This window comes from Citrus sinensis, chromosome 6 (assembly GCF_022201045.2).
Source record: "Citrus sinensis cultivar Valencia sweet orange chromosome 6, DVS_A1.0, whole genome shotgun sequence".
Classification (NCBI taxonomy): Eukaryota; Viridiplantae; Streptophyta; class Magnoliopsida; order Sapindales; family Rutaceae; genus Citrus; species Citrus sinensis.
In genome coordinates, this window is record NC_068561.1 from 15,719,476 (window position 1) to 15,743,051 (window position 23,576).

General features: G+C 37.2%; 3 protein-coding genes, 1 long non-coding RNA gene and 1 pseudogene across 5 annotated transcripts; 4 read left to right on the forward strand and 1 right to left on the reverse strand.

Annotated features, from left to right (window-relative positions):
- The first annotated feature begins 390 nt into the window (after positions 1-390).
- Positions 391-1,106, forward strand: LOC127903117 (probable sugar phosphate/phosphate translocator At3g11320; annotated as a pseudogene).
- Positions 1,107-3,059: 1,953 nt separating this feature from the next.
- Positions 3,060-4,587, forward strand: LOC127902979 (uncharacterized). The gene is made up of 3 exons (XR_008055692.1): positions 3,060-3,193; positions 3,630-3,766; positions 3,848-4,587. It is a non-coding gene; the product is annotated as an uncharacterized LOC127902979 (long non-coding RNA).
- A 5,565-nt stretch (positions 4,588-10,152) lies between these two features.
- On the forward strand, positions 10,153-13,759 carry LOC102607255 (mitochondrial uncoupling protein 1). 2 transcript variants are annotated; one of them, XR_003066025.2, is made up of 10 exons: positions 10,153-10,552; positions 10,989-11,207; positions 11,291-11,369; positions 11,587-11,720; positions 11,809-11,907; positions 12,004-12,108; positions 12,486-12,560; positions 12,765-12,851; positions 13,269-13,471; positions 13,572-13,759. XR_003066025.2 is itself a non-coding variant. In XM_006480882.3 (9 exons), exons 1-9 carry the CDS (start codon positions 10,469-10,471, stop codon positions 13,305-13,307), a joined length of 921 nt encoding a protein of 306 aa, XP_006480945.1. In that variant the 5' UTR covers positions 10,153-10,468; the 3' UTR covers positions 13,308-13,570. The 2 variants fall into 2 exon arrangements, 1 of the variants encoding a protein (XP_006480945.1); XM_006480882.3 differs by lacking the exon at positions 13,572-13,759 and having other exon boundaries at positions 13,269-13,570.
- Positions 13,760-14,598: 839 nt separating this feature from the next.
- LOC102607549 (E3 ubiquitin-protein ligase HAKAI homolog) lies at positions 14,599-18,490 on the forward strand. Its single transcript, XM_006480883.3, has 4 exons — positions 14,599-14,808; positions 15,271-15,589; positions 16,143-16,201; positions 17,057-18,490. The coding sequence occupies exons 2-4, from the start codon at positions 15,335-15,337 to the stop codon at positions 18,219-18,221; spliced, it is 1,479 nt and encodes a 492-aa protein (XP_006480946.1). The 5' UTR covers positions 14,599-14,808; positions 15,271-15,334; the 3' UTR covers positions 18,222-18,490.
- A 281-nt stretch (positions 18,491-18,771) lies between these two features.
- LOC102607847 (reticulon-like protein B12) lies at positions 18,772-20,578 on the reverse strand. Its single transcript, XM_006480884.4, has 4 exons — positions 20,379-20,578; positions 19,941-20,121; positions 19,306-19,517; positions 18,772-19,188 (listed from the first exon to the last, which is right to left on the reverse strand). The coding sequence occupies exons 1-4, from the start codon at positions 20,446-20,448 to the stop codon at positions 19,019-19,021; spliced, it is 633 nt and encodes a 210-aa protein (XP_006480947.1). The 5' UTR covers positions 20,449-20,578; the 3' UTR covers positions 18,772-19,018.
- Between the last annotated feature and the right edge of the window lie 2,998 nt (positions 20,579-23,576).

Consider the following 23,576-nt stretch of genomic DNA (forward strand, 5'->3'; position numbering starts at 1 on the left):
TGGTTCACAATTCTACCGTTTCCAGAAAGGAAAGCAAACCCCAGAAATAGAATAGAGAAATGAGCGGTTAAAGTGCTGATAATATACAGGAATCGAAATCATACGACATTACACCGTGAAACAAACTGTCAATTGGTAAGTGATTGTTTATCTTATATCATCTCACAGCCACGTGTGAATTGCGCATTTGACATCATCTGTGAGACTGTGACGGAAACTCTGTAAGTGTAACATTAATCATCAGATGAACAATACAAAACCAGCCGTGTGCGTCTTCTTCAACTGTTAACTGAGATGAAAAACGCATCTTTGAATAAACTGTTTTTCAACTGGAAAATTACCCGAAACATATGTACCCGCTGCCGTTTACTTCCACGTTTGAAAAAACAAATGACACCAGACAGCATGCAACAGTCCGATGATTCATTCCCAGGCTTCACTCTCCATCAATCTTGCATGCATAATGCATTTACCTGCCACCCCCGTAACGTAAAACCCTTTACAGCTTTTTCAATTCACATTCTTTTAATTAATTAATCTCGCATCTCTATCCCTAAAACAACACCATGCAATTGCAAGTACCCGAACCCGTTAAGAACCCGATACCATGACCCATAGTCGGGCTCGTCTTCGCATAGTACGGCGCCAACATCGGCGTGCTTTTGTTAAAGGAGTACTTGCTTGCTCAGCAACTACGGGTTCAAGTACCCGGTTCTTTTAACAATGCGTCATATGACTGCGTGCTTGCTTTTGAGCTACGCTGCCGTAGCTGTAATGAAAGTGGCTCCCATGCAGAGAGTAAATTCCCAGAAGCAGTTGCTGAAGATCTGTGTGCTGTCTCTCTTCTCTTCTGTTTCTCCGTGGTTTCTGGGAACGTGTCTCTGAGGTTCCTTCTGGTGTCGTTTAACCAGGCGATTGGCGCCATGACGCCGTTTTTCACCGCGGTTTCTGCTTATTTGATGAGTAACAAGAGGGAGGCTTGGGTTGGTGACGCCACTCTTGCTCCTGCTGTTGCTGGTGTCACCGTGGCTAGGAGGGTAAATTCTTTAATTTGCGATCTTACTTTAGTTTGTTAAGCAAAGAGATTCTAGAGTACCTTGCACGTACTTAATATATACGACGTTTATATGAATTAAAATAACTATGATAATTATTCAAAATAAATAAAAACATACATTTCATAGTGTATGTAGAGTGTGTATATATACATATATTTTCTTTTTCGGTGTATTAAACCATCTAGTATCCAAAGATTACATTGGGCTCCGACTAATCCAGATTCGAGCCGGGTAGAACCATTAGGGCGGTAAAACTCTACTAACAAATATTTAACGCAGCTGCATTCTCAAGTTTCGAACCGAAGATTTTGGTTAAGTTAGAACAACCCCATATCAATTAATCTACACAAATATTTTTTTTTAAAGATCTTGATCTTGTGCCGTGTGTAGAGCTTTTAACAAAACACGAATAGAATTTAGTCTCATGGATTGTTATTCAATATGTGCTAAGTAATTACTTACCGTTAAAAAATACCACAAAAATCCGATCAATAAACAACAATGAGTAAGTGATAACATTAGCCGCTATATGGATGTTTATCGAACAATTTAGTTGGAGCGCTTTAGGCAAAAGCACAACAATGGCAAACATGTATGAGTGATAGTTTTAAATTAATTGGTATCATTTCCTAGATGACGGACAAATTTCAATCAATCTTTTATTATTATTATTATTTTTTTAAGTTTGTGTGCGTAGAAAATTTTGTTGTTTAATTTTATAAATTAGAAATATGTGGAAGATTATTTTGCTTAATTAATTACAGAAAGTGCTGCGGTTTATATTCACAATTTGGATCGATCTCTCAAACGATCTTTGAAAAGATCTAGCATTTCCCAAATTAATCAACTTGTTGATAGCCAACAACAGGATTATACATAATTGTGGTAAAGAATTGGTTGAAATGACATGTATATAACATATCCAGAAGCTCCAGCCTTTAATTAGCTCTGATTCAATATAGATTTGATTAATTTCCCTTTATTTCATATTACATTTTTTTCACCTTTTTGGGTTTAATTGAGAGCCCCAAGTTAGTTTTTCACCGCCCAGATTTCTTCTAAGGTAACTCTAAGCAATCCATATCCTAAATATATGATCTTGAAAAATATTATTTTAACAAAGTAAACTCGTAATACACATATTAAGGAGACAAATGCTCCTATAACATATCTACATACTTAAGAATATTTCAATCCGTTTTGAAAGCTCAAATGCTTGTCTTGCATTCACCAATTGAATGCTTTCAATTTGGGGATTCCAAGCTCTCAAGTGAGAGCTTCTTTTTATAAGCAAAATTTTGCCTAAAAAATTCCAATATTGTGAGCTTAAATAATCAAATAATGGGCTTCTTCATTTGCGGCTCCGATTATTTGACAGCCAAAATTCTTCACTTCTTTTTGCACCCAAAGTACTTTATTTTTTTTTTTTAAATCACTCTTTCAATAATCTCCATCATAATTAAAAAAAATTCACAATTATTATTATAAAGTATTGTCTTTACCAACAGTCGTAATTATCAACATATAAAATTATTATACTCCACTATAAAAAATATACCACTTAAAATTAATACATCTATGCCCTCCATTTTGACCTTATTTTTTACCGTGCACCATTCGAACGGGTTTCATGGTATACTTAAATTATATTGTATACATAAACAATATTGTATACTTGAATAATAGCCCGACACCAAAAGTTAAACAAATGGTTCTGATACCATTATTAGGAAATTGAAATCCTTTCCAAGATCACTCTAAGCAAATACTCGTACAATATATCTACACGTTTAAAAATATTTCACTTCATTTTGAAAGCTTGAATACTTCTTTTGCAATGCTTTCAATTTGGGATGCCAAACTATGAAATGAGAGCTATAAAAAGTTTTGCCGAAAAAATTCCAATACTGTGGGCTTAAACAATCAAATAATGTCGCTTCTTCGTTTGCGCACCGATTATTTGACAGCCAAAATTCTTGACTTCTTTTTGCAGCCAAAATGCTTGACTGCTTTTTTTGTTTCTTTAATCGCGCACTCAACAACTTTCATCTGTTTGGATTTATCATGTGTGTTTCGGCTACAGCTGCCAGGGCATTCAATTCAGTGCATCAGGGAATTTTGCGGTCTTCAGAAGGGTAAGAAATTAATTAATTAAATATCTTCCGTTAAGTTCTCCCACGATCTTATAGAATGACAAAAATAGCTAATCAACTGAACAAAATAATTTTCCAAGGAAAAACTAAACTCAATGAACTTGCTTATGTACATGGCACCAATAGCAGTTCTTTTCTTACTTCCTGCAACTCTGTTGATAAAGAAAAATGTCACTGGGGAAAACAATATCTCTTGCAAGAGAAGACGCTAAAATGGTTTGGTATCTGCTCTTCAATTCTTCACTGGTATATTTTGTAAACTTGACCAACTTTTTGGTCACTAAAAACACAAGCGCGTTGACTCTCCAGGAATGCATCCAAGTCTTCCAGTTCATTTTTTCAGCCCTGTCCAGTGAAATTAGTCATATATGCTATAGCTATATGAAGATGAATGTAAATACTCTGCTTGTTATTACAGGTTTTAGGAAATGCTAGAGGGGTTGTTGCCGTGGTTGTGTCGATCTTGATATTGGAAATCCTGTGTCGATGAATTGGGATGACGGGATATTAACTTACAGTATTTGGGCTTGTTTTGTATAGTGAAGCCAAGAAGAGGTACTAATGAAACTACTTTATGGGATCATAATGCAGGAACACTCATATAACTAATCTTGTTTCCATTTATTTGAATTTCAGTCAAAGCTTCTTGCAACCACTGCTCTAACACAAGCTCCCAGTCGAAGAAGCCTCTGGCCAGTGCCAACTGCCAAGTAGTGGAGAAGACGGATGAAACATTTTGGGCTTTCTACTTCTTGCCTTCAGGCCAATTTGGCAACAATTTTTTTTTTTGGGGGGGGGGGGGGGGGGGGGAATCAGGTTTAATTTCTTGTTCTTTGTCTGATTTCTCAACAATTTACAGTGCCAAGTACATAAAAGTAGTAGACTGTTTTATCACTTCTTTCAGAGATTGTGTCAAAACTGTGCTTGTCTCTTTGTTTATTTGATTAGTCTCTGATCCCTTGTCAAATAATCTTTTTTCCCTTTTGAGTTTTGATTAGTTGCTTATACACTGCAACGTACAATTGTGTGGACTGTTAAGATAGTTCATATTATGGAGTTATAGAATTAACGAGCTAATTAGTTTTTGTTTGTTAGTATTGCTGATGTGTAACTTGCTGAGTCAGCTGGTTAGTTTTAGTTGTTAATAACGGTTTAGTAACTGAGCCTTGATTTTGTTTTTCACATACACAACGCGTGTATACCATTCCAGATTATGTATATATACAACAGTTGTCATCAAGATCAATAATATAACAAATCATTTTTCTCATTTTTGCTCTTCGAATACTCTCAACATTTTCTCTCTGGTTCATACATTTTCTCTGTATCCAAACACACGAACTCTGTTTTTAACTTGGTATCAGAGCTATGATCCAAGCTGCCATGGCTTCTTTAAGCTCAAATCCAAACATTAATCAAACTGTTTCTTCTTTTACCTTCACAAATCCAATCAAATTAGACAGATCAAACTACACAATCTGGAAATCTCAGATCCTTTCTACAATTCGAGCCAATGGACTTGAATCTCTTCTTGATGGAACTAGAAAGTGTCCAAATCAGTTTCACAATCAAGAAGAAGCAAGCTTAAGTTCAGATCGAGTAACTGTAGCTGAGCCACAGGAAAATCCAGAGTTCAATAACTGGAAAAGGCAGGATCAGTTGCTGTTGAGCTGGTTGATGTCATCGATCAGTGTTGAAATTCTCAGTCTAGTGGTAAATTCTAACTCATCTAATGAACTCTGGACTAACATTGAAGAACAATTTGGATCAGAAACAGGTGCTAAGAAAGTACATCTGAAAATGCTACTTAATAATCTCAAAAAAGGATCAATGACAATCACTGAGTATTTTAGCAAACTTAAGGCTGTGAGTGATGAACTTGCTTTGGCTGGAAGTCCTGTAACCAATCTAGATTTTATAACTCATCTGATATGTGGATTAGGACAGCCATATTATCCTGTGGTTGTATACATAGAAGCTAATATGTTGAAAATGTCAGTAAATGAAGCATATTCTATGCTTTTAACTCATGAGGCTAGAATAGAGAGTAATCAACAAAATGCTAATAAAGAAGCTAAGTTGAACTATACTGCCAATATGGCTCAGACTGGACCTAACAAGAAATTTAATGGCAATACTGGAGGTGGTTATGGTAATTGGAACCAAAATGCCAATTGGAATGGAAATAATGGGGGCAGAGGAGGCTACAATAATAATAATGGAGGAGGTTTTGGTAACTGGAATCAAAATGTCAACTGGAATGGGAACAATGGTGGCAGAGGAGGCTATAATAGCAATAATGGAGGAAGAGGTGGTTTTGGCAGAGGTGTTACAGGCCAAGGAAGAGGTAATTGGTCTGATGGTAATCACTGGAATAATGGCAATTTCAACAGGAATTATTCTGGACAAGGAAGAGGTGACTGGAATGACAGTGGCAATGGTGTATTTGGTCAGAATGGTGCCTTTAATGGTAACAAAGGTGCTCAGAATTCTCCTGCTGTCATCTGTCAAATTTGTTTCAAGCCAAGGCACACTGCAGCTGAGTGTAGGAACAGGTTTAACAAAGATTTCACTCCTGCATATCCACCCTCAAACTTCAACCCTTATCAGTCAAACACAAAAGCTGCTTTTCTCACAACTTCAGAGGGTGGCTTAGCTGATCAAGGATGGTACTTGGACAGTGGTGCTACTCACCATCTCACCAACAATCTGCAGAATCTGAATATGGGAATGGAGTATTCAGGTAATCAGCTATTACATGTTGGTAATGGGGAAGGTTTGAATATATCACATATTGGATATGCTTGCTTTCATACATCATGTGACTCACTTTTACACTTAAATGACATCTTATATGTGCCTGCAATAACCAAAAACCTCATTAGTATTTCAACACTTTTGAAAGATAATGACATAACCATTGAGTTTGTTGCCAATCTTTGTTTCATTAAGGACAAGAAGAAGACTGTGCATCTGGCTCAAGGGATTGCTAAAGAAGGATTGTATCAGCTGCTGTCAAAAGATACCTTTCTTTCCAAATCCTGTTCTCTAGCCTATGTACCTAGATCAATGATTTCTGTTATTAGTAATTCAGCTTCTGTTCTGTCAAATAAAGCTGAAAATAAAGCTTGTACTGAATCAGTAAATTCTAAGAGTCATGTAAACATTACCAAATCTGTTGTTTGTGGAAACTTACTGCATCAACGACTTGGTCATCCAAACAAACATGCTTTGAAAAATATTATACCTCATTTGTCTCTTAAGTCTTCTATAACTTTACCTGATTTCTGTGATGCATGTCAGTATGGAAAACTTCATCAGTTATCTTTTTATTCAACTGGAATTAAAACCTCAGTACCCCTGGAGCTTATACATACTGACCTTTGGGGACCATCTCCCATGCCCTCCTTTTTACATGGATATAGATACTACATCAGCTTTGTAGATGATTACACCAGATACTGTTGGATCTTTCCTTTAACTTTCAAATCAGAAGCCTTAGAAACCTTTCAAAACTTCAAAACCTTGGTCGAAAAACAATTTAACCTTTCCATTAAATCTGTACAGTCAGACTGGGGGGGAGAATTTAGAAGCTTTGTAACATTTCTTCAACAAGAAGGGATAAGTTTCAGACATAGTTGCCCTCATACACATCACCAAAATGGGGTAGTAGAAAGGAAGCATAGACACATTGTTGAAACAGGGCTAACATTACTTGCTCAAGCTCAAATGCCTCTTTCTCTTTGGTGGGAATCCTTTCATACAGCATCCTTTCTTGTCAATAGATTACCAACACCTGTCTTGAACAACATCTCTCCATTTGAAAAACTTCATAACAGAAAACCAGACTATCAATTTCTTAAGACCTTTGGTTGTTCTTGTTTCCCTCTGCTCAAGCCTTACAACAAGCATAAACTCAGTTTCCATACCCAAAAATGTCTTATGATAGGTTATAGTCCTATTCACAAGGGTTATAAATGCCTAGATCCTACTGGAAAAGTCTATGTTGCAAGGAATATTCAATTTAATGAGTCTGAGTTTCCATACACTGAGTTGTTTACCTCTCATAAAACTGTCAGCTCATCTTCTAAATTTCCACAGTCTGAAAATCCCTTTGCAGTTCTGAATTATCAGTCCATCTCTCAAGACAGCAGCTCTACATATCCATCTGCAAGCATTCCTGATTCAGGTGCAGGTTCTGATTCTACTGCCCTACACACATCACCTTCTATCTCCTCACACAGTATATCATCCACTCCTCCACCAACAAACACAGAACCCTGCTCAACACATCATCCTTCTACCTCCACTCAAACACAAATCTCTCCTCCTGTTCATAACACTCATTCCATGGTCACAAGATCCAAAGCTGGCATATTCAAGCCTAAATCCTACTTAGCAGTTTCACAAGAGCTTGAACCTACCTCAGTCAAATTAGCTTTGAGTGATCCAAAGTGGAAGCAAGCTATGCAAGCAGAATTTGATGCTTTGCAAGTCAATGAAACCTGGGAGTTAGTTCCTAAAGAAGCAGCACAGAAGATTATTGGTAACAAATGGGTGTTTAGGATCAAGTACAACCCTGATGGCAGTATATCTAAGCATAAAGCTAGGCTTGTTGCAAAGGGCTTTCATCAAACTCCAGGTGTGGACTTCTTTGAAACATACAGTCCAGTTGTTAAGCCATGCACAATCAGAGTCATCTTGAGCCTTGCTGTTATGAATCACTGGCCTATAAGACAACTTGATGTGAATAATGCCTTTCTAAATGGCATTCTCAGTGAAGAGGTGTTTATGTCACAACCAGAGGGATTTCTTCATCCTCAGTTTCCTACTCATGTGTGTAAACTGAAAAAGGCTCTTTATGGACTCAAACAAGCTCCGAGAGCTTGGTATGAAAAGTTGAAGAGCTCAATGTTGCAGTGGGGTTTTCATACTTCCAGATCAGACACTTCCTTATTCATCCAACACACTGAAGGAGAATTGGTTGTAGTTATTATCTATGTTGATGATATATTAGTCACTGGATCACATACCAGATTTGTGGAAAGAATTGTTCATCAGTTAGGAACAGAATATGCCCTCAAAGACCTTGGGGAATTTAACTATTTTCTTGGTCTAGAAGTCACACCATCACTTGAAGGACTTCATCTTTCTCAGACCAAATATATTGGTGATTTACTTAGGAAGGCACAGATGCTGGATAGCAAGGGATGTCAAACACCTATGAGCTCAACTGAGAAGCTAACTAAAGACAAGGGGACACCTTTTGAAAATTCTTCTCTGTATAGGAGCATAGTGGGGTCTCTACAGTATGTCATTTTGACAAGGCCTGAAATAGCCTTTTCTGTTAACAAGCTTAGCCAATTTCTCACAGCTCCTTCTGTGTTTCATTGGCAAGCTTGCAAACGAGTATTAAGATATCTTCAGTTGACAGCAAATTATGGTTTGCAGTTCTATCACACTGGAAAGCTCACATTGACAGCATTCTCAGATGCTGACTGGGGATCAGATTTGGATGACAGGAAATCAATTGGAGGCTATTGTGTTTACTTAGGCAACAATCTCATTTCCTGGTCTTCCAAGAAGCAGCAAATAGTCTCCAGAAGTACAGCAGAATCTGAATATAGAGCTTTGGCCTTGACTACTTCAGAAGTACTTTGGATTACATACTTATTCAAAGAGCTGCAAGTGCAGCTGCTACAGACTCCAGAACTTAAATGTGATAACAAAAGTGCTGAAGCATTGGCAAGCAATCCAAAGTACCACTCAAAAACAAAACATATTGAACTTGATTTGCACTTCATCAGAGAACATGTTGCTAGAAAGGAAGTTGAAATTAACCATGTTCCTAGTTGTGAACAAGTTGCCGATATCCTCACTAAACCATTAGCTGTTGATCAATTTAACTATCTTAGGTCCAAGCTCAATGTTCTTCCCAGACCTTGAGCTTGAAGGGGGCTGTTAAGATAGTTCATATTATGGAGTTATAGAATTAACGAGCTAATTAGTTTTTGTTTGTTAGTATTGCTGATGTGTAACTTGCTGAGTCAGCTGGTTAGTTTTAGTTGTTAATAACGGTTTAGTAACTGAGCCTTGATTTTGTTTTTCACATACACAACGCGTGTATACCATTCCAGATTATGTATATATACAACAGTTGTCATCAAGATCAATAATATAACAAATCATTTTTCTCATTTTTGCTCTTCGAATACTCTCAACATTTTCTCTCTGGTTCATACATTTTCTTTGTATCCAAACACACGAACTCTGTTTTTAACTAAATGCCTAATAATCCCTGTAATCAAATGGTCATTGGAGCTCTTGCTCCATGTTGAAATGACACAATATCTTGTGAATTATCTAATCCTAACAAAAATGGTACTCTGACTCAAATCCCAAATCCACTAACTAATTTACATTCGGCTCGGTCCCTGTGACAGGCAGATGGAACCGGGCATCTTTATGTGCTCTTACACGACCCACTATCATCAATCAAGTGGCCCATTTGGCCATCGATATTCTTGCTCTTGTTAGTTGTATGCTGTAAGGGAAACAAATCATATCATAAATATTATTAAAACATACAACTAAAAGACCAAGATAAGCCGACTCTCTCTCAAATTTGCTTCTGAAAAGACTGAAATGATAAAAGTCACCATGCCAAATATTTGCTGACTGTAAATTGCCTATCTTGTAACTTGTCTCTTAATTGGAGAACTAGTCCAGCATGGTTATCTAAACACAGCACACCTAATTTGCTCAAGTTGACCAATAAGAACACATCAGCATCTAGTCAGCCACTCATAAAATGACATTTTTATCTGACAATCTTTCATCAAAATGTCTCCATCACCCCTAAACGCGGCTGCTCGTGAATAACAGTTGATTTGAATGGGTCTATGTTTTTAACGATTATATCTTCATTCAGACAAAACCTTGATAAGAAGAATTAATTACCGTCTCAGTTATGAGTAAATTATTTGCCAAATTGGCAAGCAATGGCACGACATAAAATGTGCAAAAAGACTGATGATGGCGCATAGCACGAACAGAAAGTGAAAGGGACCCAATTGTGCAACTTCATTAGGATGGTTGCTTTTCCGGAGATTCTCGTACCCAAACACAAAACGAGTCATATTATTTAATTTGCCTTAACCCATTTCTTTTGTCTTTACAAATTTGTTTATCTTAAAAATCTCAGCTTTCCTCTTTGTTTCGCTATAAAGATTACGCTCGTTTCTTTGCCTTAAAAACATGGTGGCCGATTCCAAGGCTAAATCTGACATCTCTTTAGCCGGAACTTTCGCCAGCAGCGCTTTTGCCGCTTGCTTTGCCGAGGTTTGTTGTGATCTCAGATTCTTTTGATGTTTTTGTAATATATCGCATAAATGGGTCAAAAATGTTGTGGGGTACCTTTTATTTGCTTGCAAATTCTTTTCATTTGATCGAATGGTTATCATTATATTTTGGGCTAATTTTGGATTTTGATTTAATTTATGGGTTTCTTGATATTTGAATTCTGTATTAACGCATCAAAGATAAGATTTTGAATGTGATGAATGATTTTTTGTAGCCCGAAATTTTTAGAGATTAAACAAGTTTGACATGTTGTGTAAGATTATATATTGTATAGAGCTGGGAGAAGATGCTATGCTGGTTGATTAACTATGCTATGTGTCATATTCCCTAGCTAAATTGTCATTTCAATTGTTGTATTTTGAGCATATAGGCTTTGAAGTACTTATACATACCAATTTACTTGGTTATGATGTAGATTTGTACTATTCCTTTGGACACTGCTAAAGTTAGGCTTCAGCTGCAAAAGAAACCTGTCGCGGGGGATGGAGTGGCGTTGCCAAAGTACAAGGGTATGTTGGGTACAGTTGCCACCATAGCTAGGGAAGAAGGTATGGTGTCTCTCTGGAAAGGCATTGTTCCAGGATTACATCGTCAATGCTTATTTGGAGGGTTAAGGATTGGATTGTATGAGCCTGTGAGTTTTGAATCTATATCTTTTGTTCACTTGTTACTGTGGAATTTTTGTTCACTTGCTGATATCCCGTGCATGCTTGACAGGTGAAGACACTGTATGTGGGCAAGGACTTTGTTGGAGACGTTCCTTTAAGCAAGAAAATACTTGCAGGACTTACAACTGGTGAGCATAATGGTGGATGATTTGTATTTTGTTTTGCACGTTTGTAGAAGTCTTATCTACTCCTATCAGATTTTATGTCTGATGCAAGTAGATTGATATATATATATATGTGTGTGTGTGTGTGTTTTAATATATCTTTCTCAAGAAATGCTCTAATTCATGCTTGTACCAATTCCTTTGCCTTCTGAATCCTTAAGATGTCTCATCTCCACATCAGGTGCTCTCGGGATCATGATCGCAAATCCAACTGATCTTGTGAAAGTCAGACTTCAAGCTGAAGGAAAATTGCCTCCTGGTGTACCGAGGCGATACAGTGGAGCGTTGAATGCTTATTCCACAATTGTGAAACAGGTTGTACATCTAACCGGGGAGAAAGAGCAATATGGAGGCATAAGTTTAACTATATCCTGTGTTTCTAACTCAGTTTTGCAACTCTTAGGAAGGATTTGCGGCTCTTTGGACTGGAGTTGGACCCAATGTTGCACGAAATGCTATCATAAATGCTGCTGAACTGGCTAGCTATGATCAAGTGAAGCAGGTAAACTCAGTGCATTAGAAGTCATTTTCATTGAACTTCTTTCTTCAGATAGATTTCAACTTTTTATGCAAGCTCTAACTATTTGTTTCAATACAGACAATTTTGAAAATTCCAGGGTTCACAGATAACGTCGTCACTCATCTCCTTTCTGGTCTGGGAGCTGGTTTTGTCGCTGTTTGTATTGGTTCCCCTGTTGATGTGGTATGCTGACTACTTTAACATCTGATTTCTCTCAAATAGATATGCGGTTTAGTAGTTTGGAGTTCCTACTTTTGATTGTGTAGTTAATGCCGTGTAGCATGTACATATTTGTTGTTGCTAAGATTGTAAGGTATTGTAAATTTGTTTCGGCATCTATACTTTTGTAAGCAATATTGTTGGTGGTATACTCTTGAAGTATGCACATATGAGAGAATATTTGGATTGTGACCTGATTTTCGTTTACCTATATTGGAAGTGAATGATTTGGCTGCATCTTTTTATGTGTCCTGGTTTAGTATGCCGCCTTCTCTTAATGTCTTCACATCCTGCTAATTTTTTGGTCTTCTGTATTTTTCTCTAATTTTTCTTGCTTACAGGTTAAGTCGAGGATGATGGGGGATTCTGCTTATAAGAGCACACTGGATTGTTTCATTAAGACTCTGAAGAATGATGTATGCCCATTCTGTAATTTCATTTTACATTTTTTTCTTGTTTTAGGGAGATGATTCATTATCACACTTCCTATTACGAAAATACAACCAGTTCAGTGTTGCACTTTTTTCCTTCATTAACTAATCATCAGTTGATGACATGGTTGAAGGCAGGAAGTCCAAAATAAAAGACATTGAGCTTACAGCGTCTGATGTTTGTTGCAGGGGCCGTTGGCATTTTATAAGGGTTTCCTACCAAACTTTGGACGACTAGGATCTTGGAATGTGATCATGTTTTTAACCTTAGAGCAGGTACAAGCTACATACAACACATGTTTCTCCATTTTTTTTATTTTCCTTCATTTTACCCTTTGTCATCTTTGTCACTTTTACGTCTTAAATCTTAGCCCAATGGTTGAGAAAGATTTAAGAGTCAGTTCACTAGTCCTCAAATTCCCATTTAACAGCTGTGGCAAGCACATGATATCAAATAAAACTCTTACAACTCTGTGGACTTGGGAATTTGTTGTGTTGGCATAAATAAGAACTTACATAATGGTGGTATAATGAGGATTTGGGGACTAGGGTTCCCCAAATCACTTGAATTTCTCTTTTGTATGTGGGCACCTGCATACTGGCCTGCAGGTGTGCACTAGGTTTCTCTTTTCTTCGTGGACAACTTGCTTAACTATTCTCCTGTTTTCTTTTTCTTTTCTTTTTCAATGACAGGCCAAAAAATTTGTCAGAAGCATAGAATCATCATCTTAAGCTTACAGATGAAGATCAATCCTCAGTTTATGAATTTTGCATCGGCAATTGCCATGGAAGTTATTTAGAGATAATAAAGTTTCTGCATGTCATTGTTCTCCTCATTTTAGCAATTCAGATGAGTTAGTGTCGGCAAGAGACAACCAATTGATGATCGAAAAGAGGTTTTAGCAACTCAGAAACATTCAAATAATTGTCATTTTTTTTTCTGGGATTTTTATCCCATTAATAGATTGAAAATGAAATTATTGATTTTCCCTTCAGGTTGCTTGGTATTTCCTTTTCAAGATATAAAGTTCCAACTTTGTTGTGAAGACATGGTTTCACATCCACTGTACATTTTGGTGGAGAAAAATAAGTAATGGATGAATTATTAGCCGTATTCAATTAATAAGTAAATCCTCAAGAGTCAAAATCACTTGGGATTCACTTTGACTCTTTGTTTTTTTTAACTCCATTTATTTTCAATTTTGTGTTATTTGTTACGTTTAATTTCAGTATACTTTCTAATAAGTTAACTATTCTCAAAATATCCCCAGATTATTCTAAACTGCAGCTTAGTCTTAATTATCGTATGTTCAGGGGGCGGGTTTATAATAGTTTGGAAGTATTTTGCGGATAGTTAATTTTATTAGGGAGTAAATCAAAATTAACCGCATTCATTAAGTAAAAGATTTGATAAAAGAAATAAGTTTATTTAAAAAATTAATTAATGAATCAAACTAATAAGTCTATTAAAAAAATTAATTACTTGATCGAAGTAATAAATAACCATGCTAAAATAATTGCAATTTATAACTAGTTCAAAACAGAAATTTCCCTTTTTTTTCAGAAAAAAAGTAAAAGATAATATAGAGGAATGATATTTGGGCAAAAAGTTGTTTTGATTTATATAAATTTTCGTACAACTTTTTGAATAAATATCATTTCTCTGAAATATTAGTCTAATAGATTTTTATTAACTTTCATATTTTCCCTAATATTGTAAATATATATTTAGAAAAAGGCCAGATTTTTTTTGTTTATGATATATAATAGAAAGTTAAAAACTATGTAAAAAATGAAAAATTGATTTAAAATAAAAAAGAGAATTGGAACCTAATAGATTTGTATTTTTCAGAAAAAAATAAAAGAAAACATAGTGAAATATAAATCAAAATTTTTTTTTGCACAAATATCAATTCTCTGAAACATATGTCTAATAGATTTGTATCAACTTTCAGAAAAAGTCCGTTTTTTTTTTAAATTTATGTAATATAATAAAAAGTTGAATATCATATAAAAAATGGGAAATTTGCCTTAGAAAAAAGAAAATTGGAACATAACACTAATGACACAGCCAGTCGGCTGCAATAACAATACGAAGGACGTCGTCGTTTGACGCATCCATCGCCACCGCAAGCAACAAGGCGCTGTCTCTGGCAAAAGAGCGCAGCCCGATTCTGGCCGATATCTCTCGAATGACAAAAATAATCCGCCAACCCGATACTTGCTGTCACTAGTAAGCTTTTCCCTCCAGCAAACAATTAAATTTTTATTCTAATCATTACTATTATTTCTAAATTCATCATTTGCAGCATAATTAGGGCTTTCAAGACTTGCGAACTTTATATCTCTTTTTCTTAAATTCTTTTTTTTAAGGTTGCTTTTACCCTTATGGGTTCATTCATTCACTATTATTAGAGTTTTTTTTTTCTGGGTATTTAACTATTTATTGTTTGGCCGCTCTATATATACAATTTGATCGTCATGAATAATGAGTTTGCAAGCTAATATTTCTATGTTATTGCAGTTTATAGAATTGTCAAAGATTAATATCTTTTTTTTCCATTAAAAAGAAAAGGAATAATGCTTGTGAGTTTGTTTGGATAATCTAGCATTAAACCACCTCAGTTTGTGATTGATAATTAGTATTTTATGATTTGGTCTGATATGTTCTGAAATTAATTAATTTGGTTATTAGGCTTGAGTTTTTTTGGAGGTCAGAGCTTGTTTTACTTAGTGGGATAAAGACGATTAGGTTGAAAATGCTTCAAATTCGGCTTAAAAAGGTTCCATCATCAGAAAGTGGTGGAGCGGTGAAGCCCTTGCCAGTGGAGACTGTGACAGTTGCGTGTCCTGATCATCTTGTTCTGGCTGATCTTCCTGTGGCGAAGGGTATTGGTGCTGCAACTGCTGCTTCTCTTGTCAAGACTGTTGGTCGCAGGTCCCGTCGCCAACTTGGTGAGCGAGTCCATTTTTGTGTTCGATGTGATTACCCAATTGCTATCTACGGGCGCTTGGTATGTTCCAATTATTGTTTCTTGCATCTGTTTGTTTTTGTTTTGGATAGAGTATGGACTATATATTTAACTATTACATAACGTTTGGTTGGACATGTGTTCATTAAAAATGCACTTCTGTTCAAAAGAGGGTAACCGGTAACGGAGCAATGTATTTGATTTTTCTCTATAAAGTCGGCAATGCTTCCTTGATTGTTATGGCCAAATGTCTTCTTCTTGGCTAAATGGTGCGGAATGGAAGGATATTTTAATAAGAAGTGCAATGAGGTGGAGTTTGTTTGTGCATGTTTGAGCATCCATAGGAGATGTAGGAACTTTATGATATACTATTTTTGTTTGTTGATGCTAAGTTGTAATCCATATGTGCGATTGCATATATTGCCTTGCAGAGAGGATGCATTGCTCAAGGTTTTGAAAAAGTGCAAATTTGTTTGCTTTAATTTTATCTTTTGTATGGGCGAGTGGGTCAGCTTAGCTGCCTGAACATCAGCTGCTAGCAATGTTTTAGTATATCTGTGTGGATTTCTGTACACTAACTTTTCTTTACTTGCAGAATCCCTGTGAACATGTGTTCTGTCTTGACTGTGCCAGGAGTGACTCAATGTGCTATCTGTAAGGAGATTTCCAATCTTGAATTCTTAACATAAACTAATGGGCCTGCTGATATTATTACTATGCATCTCTTAGTACCATGTGATGTCTCTGGATACTCTTCCTTTACATGTTTGCTTGTGTAAAGTTCAAATTTAACCTAGAGGTAATCATTCTCCTTGTAGTAAATTCAAATGTAGCCATGCTGATATTATTTCTATACATTAAGTGTCTTTTTGCTTGTTCATGGGGTTCATGGGGTTCAACAATAGCTTTATTTCTGGAAATTTAACTTGCTTTGATTCATGAACTAGTGTACCAGTTGAGTTTAAAGCAAATTGGTTTCCACATGGATCCAGAGCGATACTTCCACTTCAATGAAAAATGAGATTGAGTTCCCGTGTTTTGATTGGCAAACATCTAATTTTTTCCTGCCCATCATTATCTGCATTGCATGTTTACAGGGGAGTTAATAGTAAAGTTCCCTTGGGAATGATATTGTTATTATTGTGTGGTGCATTCCCCTGGGATTTAATCTTGGTTGGTTGAGCTTTAAAACTGAGGATATACTTTAAACAGTAATATGATTTTCTCATATATCTTATCCCAGATCCATTCGTTTGGTTTGTAGTATCTTTATTAACAGCATAAGACTATTTTATTACTGGTTATGTTGTTTTGAAAAGACCTAAATTCTAAGGAACAAATGCTATGGGTGCTTTAAAATAGAAACAAACAAACAAACATGAGGACTGTCAGTTTTTCTTATGGTAAAATTTGTACTATCGTGCATTCTCTCTCCCATCGATCTTCTTTTGTACTGGTTAAATGTTTGAGGAATGCAATTAGCAGTTTCACATGCTTTGTTGATTGCAGTTGTGATGAACGTATTCAGAAGATTCAGACAATCAAATTGATGGAGGGCATCTTCATCTGTGCAGCCCCTCACTGTCTTAAGTCTTTCCTGAAGAAAACTGAATTTGAGGCTCATATTCACGTGAGCCATGCTGACCTTCTACTACAGCCCAATGCAGAGAAAGAAGATAATGAATCAGAAAGTGCCAAACAACCTACGGTTTCAGAATCCTCTGTTCGAGCTCCCCCGAGGCCTGTCTTTTCTCCTGGTCAAAATTCCCAGCTTAATGATCGTGATGACAAAGCTCGTTGGCAGCAACCTAGAGAACAACCTCCACCAAGGGCAGGCCTGCTACCAAAGCAGCCTCCTGTTTTCGGACAACTCCAAAACTACCAATCAGATGCCCAGCCTGACGGCAGCCTTCCTCCAGGCTTTGAGAGGCCTGGTCCTCACAACCGCTTTCAACAGAGCTTTGACATGCAGGGTACCCCTCAACAAGAATCTAGCCAACAGCAAGGGATTTTATCAGAGACCCAATTTCCTGAATACCCTCCTATGCATCCAATGCAACCACCAAATTTTGTTGTGCCCATGAATTCAAACCCCTTGTTGACACCTCCATTTCCTCCTTTTCCAACTGAAGGATCTCAACAGTTTTACAGTGCTCCCTTTGGAATGCCAAGGCCAGATTCAGTGACAGAAGTTGGATCAGAACAAGCATCATTATTGGGTTTCCCACCTGGCCCAGGGGGTGTAAATTTCCCACCCAGTTACTCTCAGCTCTGGAACCCTGGGCCTGGTGGCCCCCCTTTTGAAGTTCCATCAGGGGGTCAAGGAATTGCAGAGGGTTTTGGGAACATGTCAGATTCTCAAGGCAAAGCAGCATTTTATCAAGGCTATGCACAAAATCCAGGAGGTGCACCGATGATAAATCCTCCCCTACCAACAGGCAATAAGGGGATGGAAGCTGTGCAGGGCAGTAGTGGGATGGATCCCCGGGATGGCAAGGGTATATTGACGCCACCAGCCATGTCACTTCCTCCGCCGCCACCAGGACCACCACCACAGTCTCACATGTCACAGCACAAAAGAGGTAAGTACTATTCTGGTGATATGGTCCGTGAGAGTCCGGGATTCGGGTGGCCGCATGAGAATCGTGATGGGTTTGGAAGTAGCCAGGAGTAGGAAATTACAAACTTTTTTGGGCATTCTGGCATGTAATTCTTTTAAACTTCATTGCGTTGATCAATTCAGTTTGACCGATGGGCCATATTTTTGTTTTTGCTCTCAGTTCAGTTTTGATTTGTATATTTAATGATTTAATCTAGTCACTCGGTCTTTAGCCTAGTGGTGAACCACTGCTCTCAAAGTTAAGCATGATTATGAGGGCAGTGGTTTGAATTCTTATGGACTCAACCTTCTTCAATTAAATATAATTATGTGGAGTTAAATGAGAGTGGAGCAGAGACATCCTTAGTCTGTAAGGGTTATTTATCTGGACATTTACTTCGTAGAATTTAATGTAATAATTTAAGTCTTAATTATATATTTGATTGCAAATATCAGTGTAATGATTTGTTGTAATGGCAGTTATAAATATTTGTGTAATACAATAATCTAATGTGTAATCAGTATTAAAAAAATGATTTAATCTAATTAGGGCTAACATACACTGCAAAATTTTTATACAACTTTATAAATTTTGGTCATGTAATTTTTGGCTTTAGAAGACAAATTCACTTGCCAATTGTGTATATTTGGATTTTTCTTAAATTCTATATTTCTCCTGTCAAAATCTCTCACAAAATGTCAAAAAGGATAACAAAAGACACCATTTTTTAATACATACATTCTCCAACTCCCACAACCTGAAGCTCAATAAGAAAACAATCCAATAACGCCCACTCCATTAACACTCCCCACCCCAGCTTCTCCGAAAATAAAAACAAAATATCAGAAAATCATGAAGAAAAAGAGAGGAATTAACTTAGTTTCTGCTTTTCCAAAATCCATTTCCGGACTTTGCTGACAAACTCCTCGTCAATTTTCACATACAGCTGCCGAAGTTTCCGGTAGCCCAATATTGCATATTTATCAATATGATCTTCGTATCTCTCATATAAGGCTGGAAGTGTCAGAACAATAACAAGGCCTGCAGCAGAGGAAAAGTAAACTAAAATTCAGGTTCCAAACTCAGTTCTGGGGGCCAGAGACTTTCTGTAATATTTAGAAGGAAACTAAAGTGATGCAATTGAAACTTGGAACTTACTGGTGTAGCCTAACGTAAGAAAATCTGTCAAGCCACCAACAAAGGAGATCAGCCACAAGTATAGAGCTACTCTGAAGAACAATCTCGAGTTCTTGCCCAGGGCCATGTCCTGAGAAACTGAGAGGAAATCATTTACACGAGTGCGAATCAAAGCTGCAACTTCATTTACCATTTCTTCTGATAGATGCAACTCTGGCAGGGGTGGTGCAGGCCTGTTTGAGAGAGAGTAAAGTATGATGGAGTTGCAATTTTACAACAAATTTGACAAAGGAAAAAGCCAATAATTATGTTTATTCTGGTGGAAGTGATAGTTAAGCATGCATTCTGTAGATTAGAGTATAAAAGAAAATCATTACAGTTCCTCAAGTGAATCATTATCTTAGGCTCGCATATCTATCAATGAATATTTAAGTAGTAGGTCATGGCTCAAAGGTGCCATCCTAACATTGAGATCATTTTTGGTCCAAATACTTTACAACATCAAAGCATGCAAGAGAAGAATGAATATTTAAAAAGCAAAATGCCAACATACTGTTTATAGTACGATTCAACATCTGAATATGCTTTGGAAATTGAAAGGCACAAAAAGAACAGCCAAAAATGCACTTGAAAGCACAAATTTTCCAGCATGTTACCGATTAAGAATTGCAGCAGCTTTGGCCCAAAGAAACAAAATGGCAATGAGGAGTAGTAGAACACTAGAGACAAGCGACAACAAAGTGTAACCAGATCTCTCAAACACCACCCAAGCAGCTAATGTTACCAACAATATTCCCACAGTTACATTTTTTCGCCTCCAAAGAATCACATCTGCAGCTGTTATAAGTTTGAACAAAGATCAACATCAACTCCTGAACCAAACACTCAATCCATCAACTGAAAAAAAATCAAAGATTGTCACTAGACTAAATTCCATCAATTCATATATATCTGTACGCAGATATAATTTGAAAGCTCTTTAACACAGCAACTATCAATGCAAAATCGCACTCACATTCTCTGGAGTGTAATTCATGTTGAAACTGATATAAAAACTTATATCCAACCAAAAGGCATCATCAAATTTTACTTACCAAGACCTCCTCCGAGGATTTCATGAATAGTTCTTTGTCTTTTAAACAATCGATCGGAAGATGAACCCATTTTAGAAGATACTAAAAACAGAATCTTGAATCCAGACCAGATCTCTAAAACCCGTGTAACAAGTAGTTTTGATGATCTCTCAGAAAAGAGAAAAGTAGTAGCTCCTCTTTCTTTTCTTTTTTTTTTTTGATGAATTAGTAGCTCCTCTTAAGCCTTATATTTACAACTTTTTACCCTTTTTTTAAATTTTTGACTTTTATTTTCTGTTTAAAGTCTGTCCCACGAATATAATAAATATGATTATATGTATGACTATTGGAAAATGAAAGGTATGGCTGGCGGAGTCAGATTCCAGCCTAAAAGCGAAATACTACTCATAGCATTAGTCCTTTCCTTTATGCTCTTTTGTTGTAACTACTCATAGCATTAGTCCTTTCCTTTATGCTCTTTTGTTGTTCTTATCAAGGGATGACAAAATTCGGGTCCGGATCTGGGTTTAACCTTCCTGATTCCGGATCCGAATACCATATTTTTTTTTACGGACTTAGATTTTAACCCAGATTTTTTTACTTAGGTTCGGATCCGGGTTCAACTTGGAAAAATCCGAATTTTTGAATTCCGGATTTTGAACCCGGATCAATGAATCAGTATCAATTTCTAAAATTCTAAAAATAAAAAATTAATACATTTTCAAACAATAACACGTTCAAATTCCAGATTGTAAATCATTCATAAACAATACAAATTTCTAAGCAATAAGCCAATAACACATCCACTAATTTAAATCCATAAATTTCAATGTTTCAAATAAAAAATTAAATCACTTCAACGAGCTTGTGAGATGTGACGGTGGCGAACTGCGAACCCGAGGCTGCGACGGACAACGGTGGCGAATCGGATTGTTGTTTGGAGGTGCAAGAACCCGAGGTTGCGACGGTCGTGAACGAACCCGAGAGTACGAGTTGCGACGGAAGACGGTAGCGAGCAGCGAGCCCAAGCTTCTAAGTTCTGACGGTGGCGAATCGCGAAGGCTGTTGGCTGCAAGAAGCTAAGAACCGAAGCTTGACTGCTTGACTGCGAATCGCGAAGGCTGCTGGCAGCAAGAAGCTAAGAACCGAAAGCTGCAAGTTGCGAATTGCGATTAGGGTTTGTTCTTTTAGTTTGTATTTATATTAATCAATAAAATTAATTAAAAAATAATATTAAAATAAAATATCCGGGTCCGAATTGACTTAAACCAGGACCCGTACCCGAATTCATCCGGGTTATTAAAATCCATTCCGAATCCAAATTTTTTTACTCTCCGGTACGGGTTCAACCCGGCCCGAATTATCCGAATTCGTCCGGGTCCGAGTTATTTTGCCATTGCTATTCCATGTTCAACGAATGTTAATTATTATAATATGTTTGGGGGTGTATTACCACGTGACCAACTATGTTCAAACGGAAAAGCAATCTTCGATTCCTATGCAGAGGCCTCAGGACAGATTTTCAATTATGAGAAATCTTCAATATTTTGCAGTGGAAAGCTCTCAGCGGAGCAAATATCAGCCATGAAGAACATTTTTCAATTAAAGATGGTGTCTAAATATGAAAAGTACTTGGGACTACCTTCTATGATTGGAAGAAAAAAGACGAGTTTCTTTAACGAGGTGAAGCCAAAAGTGCTGAGCAAGATCTTAAATTGGCAGCATAAGTTTTTCTCAAGCGGAGGCAAAGAGGTGCTGATAAAGGCTGTAGCCCAGGGCGTTCCGGCTTATGCAATGAGCGTTTTCAAAATCCCATCGACATTATGTGAGGACATTCAGAAAGCAATGGCAAAATTCTGGTGGGGAAATAAAAAAGAAAAGAATGGGATTCATTGGGCAAGGTGGGAGAGAATGAGTCATGCCAAGCATAGAGGAGGATTGGGCTTTAGAGACATCTCCAGCTTTAATCAAGCATTGGTAGCAAAACAAAGTTGGAGAATTATCCAAGATTCGGAATCATTAATGGCAAGAGTTCTCAAAGCAAGATACTTCAAACATGAGGGCTTTCTAAATGCCAAAATAGGTACCAATCCATCCTTTATATGGAGAAGTATCCTATGGGGCAGAAAAATAATCTTAAAAGGCACAAGATGGAGAATTGGTTCTGGGGAAGAAGTTCAAGTTTATAACAGCAATTGGCTGCCAAGACCAACAACCTTCAGACCAATATCACCAAGAACACTTGCTGCAGATACTAAAGTGGCAGACTTGATAGACCCCGAAAGAGAATGGAAGATGGACTTAATTCGACAGCATTTTGTTCAGGACGATGCAGATATCATTCAAAGGATTCCCCTCCCAAGAAGCTCAGCAAGGGACGAGCTTTGTTGGCACTATGATAAGCTTGGGAGATACTCAGTCAAAAGTGGCTACCAGATAGCCTTAAAAGAAAAATTTCAGAATGTCCCAAGTAGCTCAAAACCGAAGCCAAGCCAATGGAATGCCATATGGAAGCTTGATCTCCCTGACAAGTTGAAGATTTTTATGTGGAGGGCTGCAAAAAACTTACTTCCAACAGCAGAAAATCTATGGAAAAGGAAAGTGATACCAAATCCAACATGTCAAAGATGCAATCAGGGAGTGGAAACTAGTTTTCATGCTCTGGTAGAGTGTAAAGCTGCAAAAAAGATTAGGCAACATTCATCGTTAGCAGCAGTGGAGAGGCCATCCTCTCATAGGGGGAGTATGTTGGATGTTTTTCTAGATACATCAAGGCTGCTGAGCAAAAAAGAGGCTGAGCTTCAGATTGCTTATTGGTGGGTTACATGGTATGCACGAAACCACTTCCTCTTCAAGAGGAAGAAGCTGGATCCTTTAATCTCAACTGCAAAAGCGGAAGCAGTGGTAGAAGCTTTCCGAAGATACAAAAAGCCAGAGCACCAACAAAGGGAGAGCACAAAGGCAGAGGGAGCAAAGCAATGGAAACCCCCACCCAAAAACTGGTACAAAGTAAATGTGGATGCTGCAATTGACAATCAAAGACAAAGAGTGGGATTGGCAGTGGTTGTAAGGAATGATAATGGAGACATTGTGGCAGCAGCCATCAAGCTTTCAACTTTCAATGGAGAAGTATCTTTTGCAGAAGCTGAAGCAATTGAATGGGGAATGCAAGTGGCAAGAAGTGCAGGCATAACCTCTGTTATTTTTGAATCTGATTGT

What these genes read in the sequence shown, in the direction of transcription:
- LOC102607255 (XM_006480882.3), top strand. Translation starts at nt 10,469, where the DNA reads ATGGTGGCCGATTCCAAGGCTAAATCTGACATCTCTTTAGCCGGAACT. An exon ending in GGATTGGATTGTATGAGCCT is followed by an intron (nt 11,208 to 11,290) that starts GTGAGTTTTGAA and finishes CATGCTTGACAG; the next exon opens with GTGAAGACACTGTATGTGGG. An exon ending in GCTATGATCAAGTGAAGCAG is followed by an intron (nt 11,908 to 12,003) that starts GTAAACTCAGTG and finishes GTTTCAATACAG; the next exon opens with ACAATTTTGAAAATTCCAGG.
- LOC102607549 (XM_006480883.3), top strand. Translation starts at nt 15,335, where the DNA reads ATGCTTCAAATTCGGCTTAAAAAGGTTCCATCATCAGAAAGTGGTGGA. An exon ending in TTGCTATCTACGGGCGCTTG is followed by an intron (nt 15,590 to 16,142) that starts GTATGTTCCAAT and finishes CTTTACTTGCAG; the next exon opens with AATCCCTGTGAACATGTGTT. An exon ending in AGTGACTCAATGTGCTATCT is followed by an intron (nt 16,202 to 17,056) that starts GTAAGGAGATTT and finishes TGTTGATTGCAG; the next exon opens with TTGTGATGAACGTATTCAGA.
- LOC102607847 (XM_006480884.4), bottom strand. Translation starts at nt 20,448, where the DNA reads ATGGGTTCATCTTCCGATCGATTGTTTAAAAGACAAAGAACTATTCAT. An exon ending in AATCCTCGGAGGAGGTCTTG is followed by an intron (nt 20,122 to 20,378) that starts GTAAGTAAAATT and finishes AACTTATAACAG; the next exon opens with CTGCAGATGTGATTCTTTGG. An exon ending in TCTTACGTTAGGCTACACCA is followed by an intron (nt 19,189 to 19,305) that starts GTAAGTTCCAAG and finishes CCTCTGCTGCAG; the next exon opens with GCCTTGTTATTGTTCTGACA.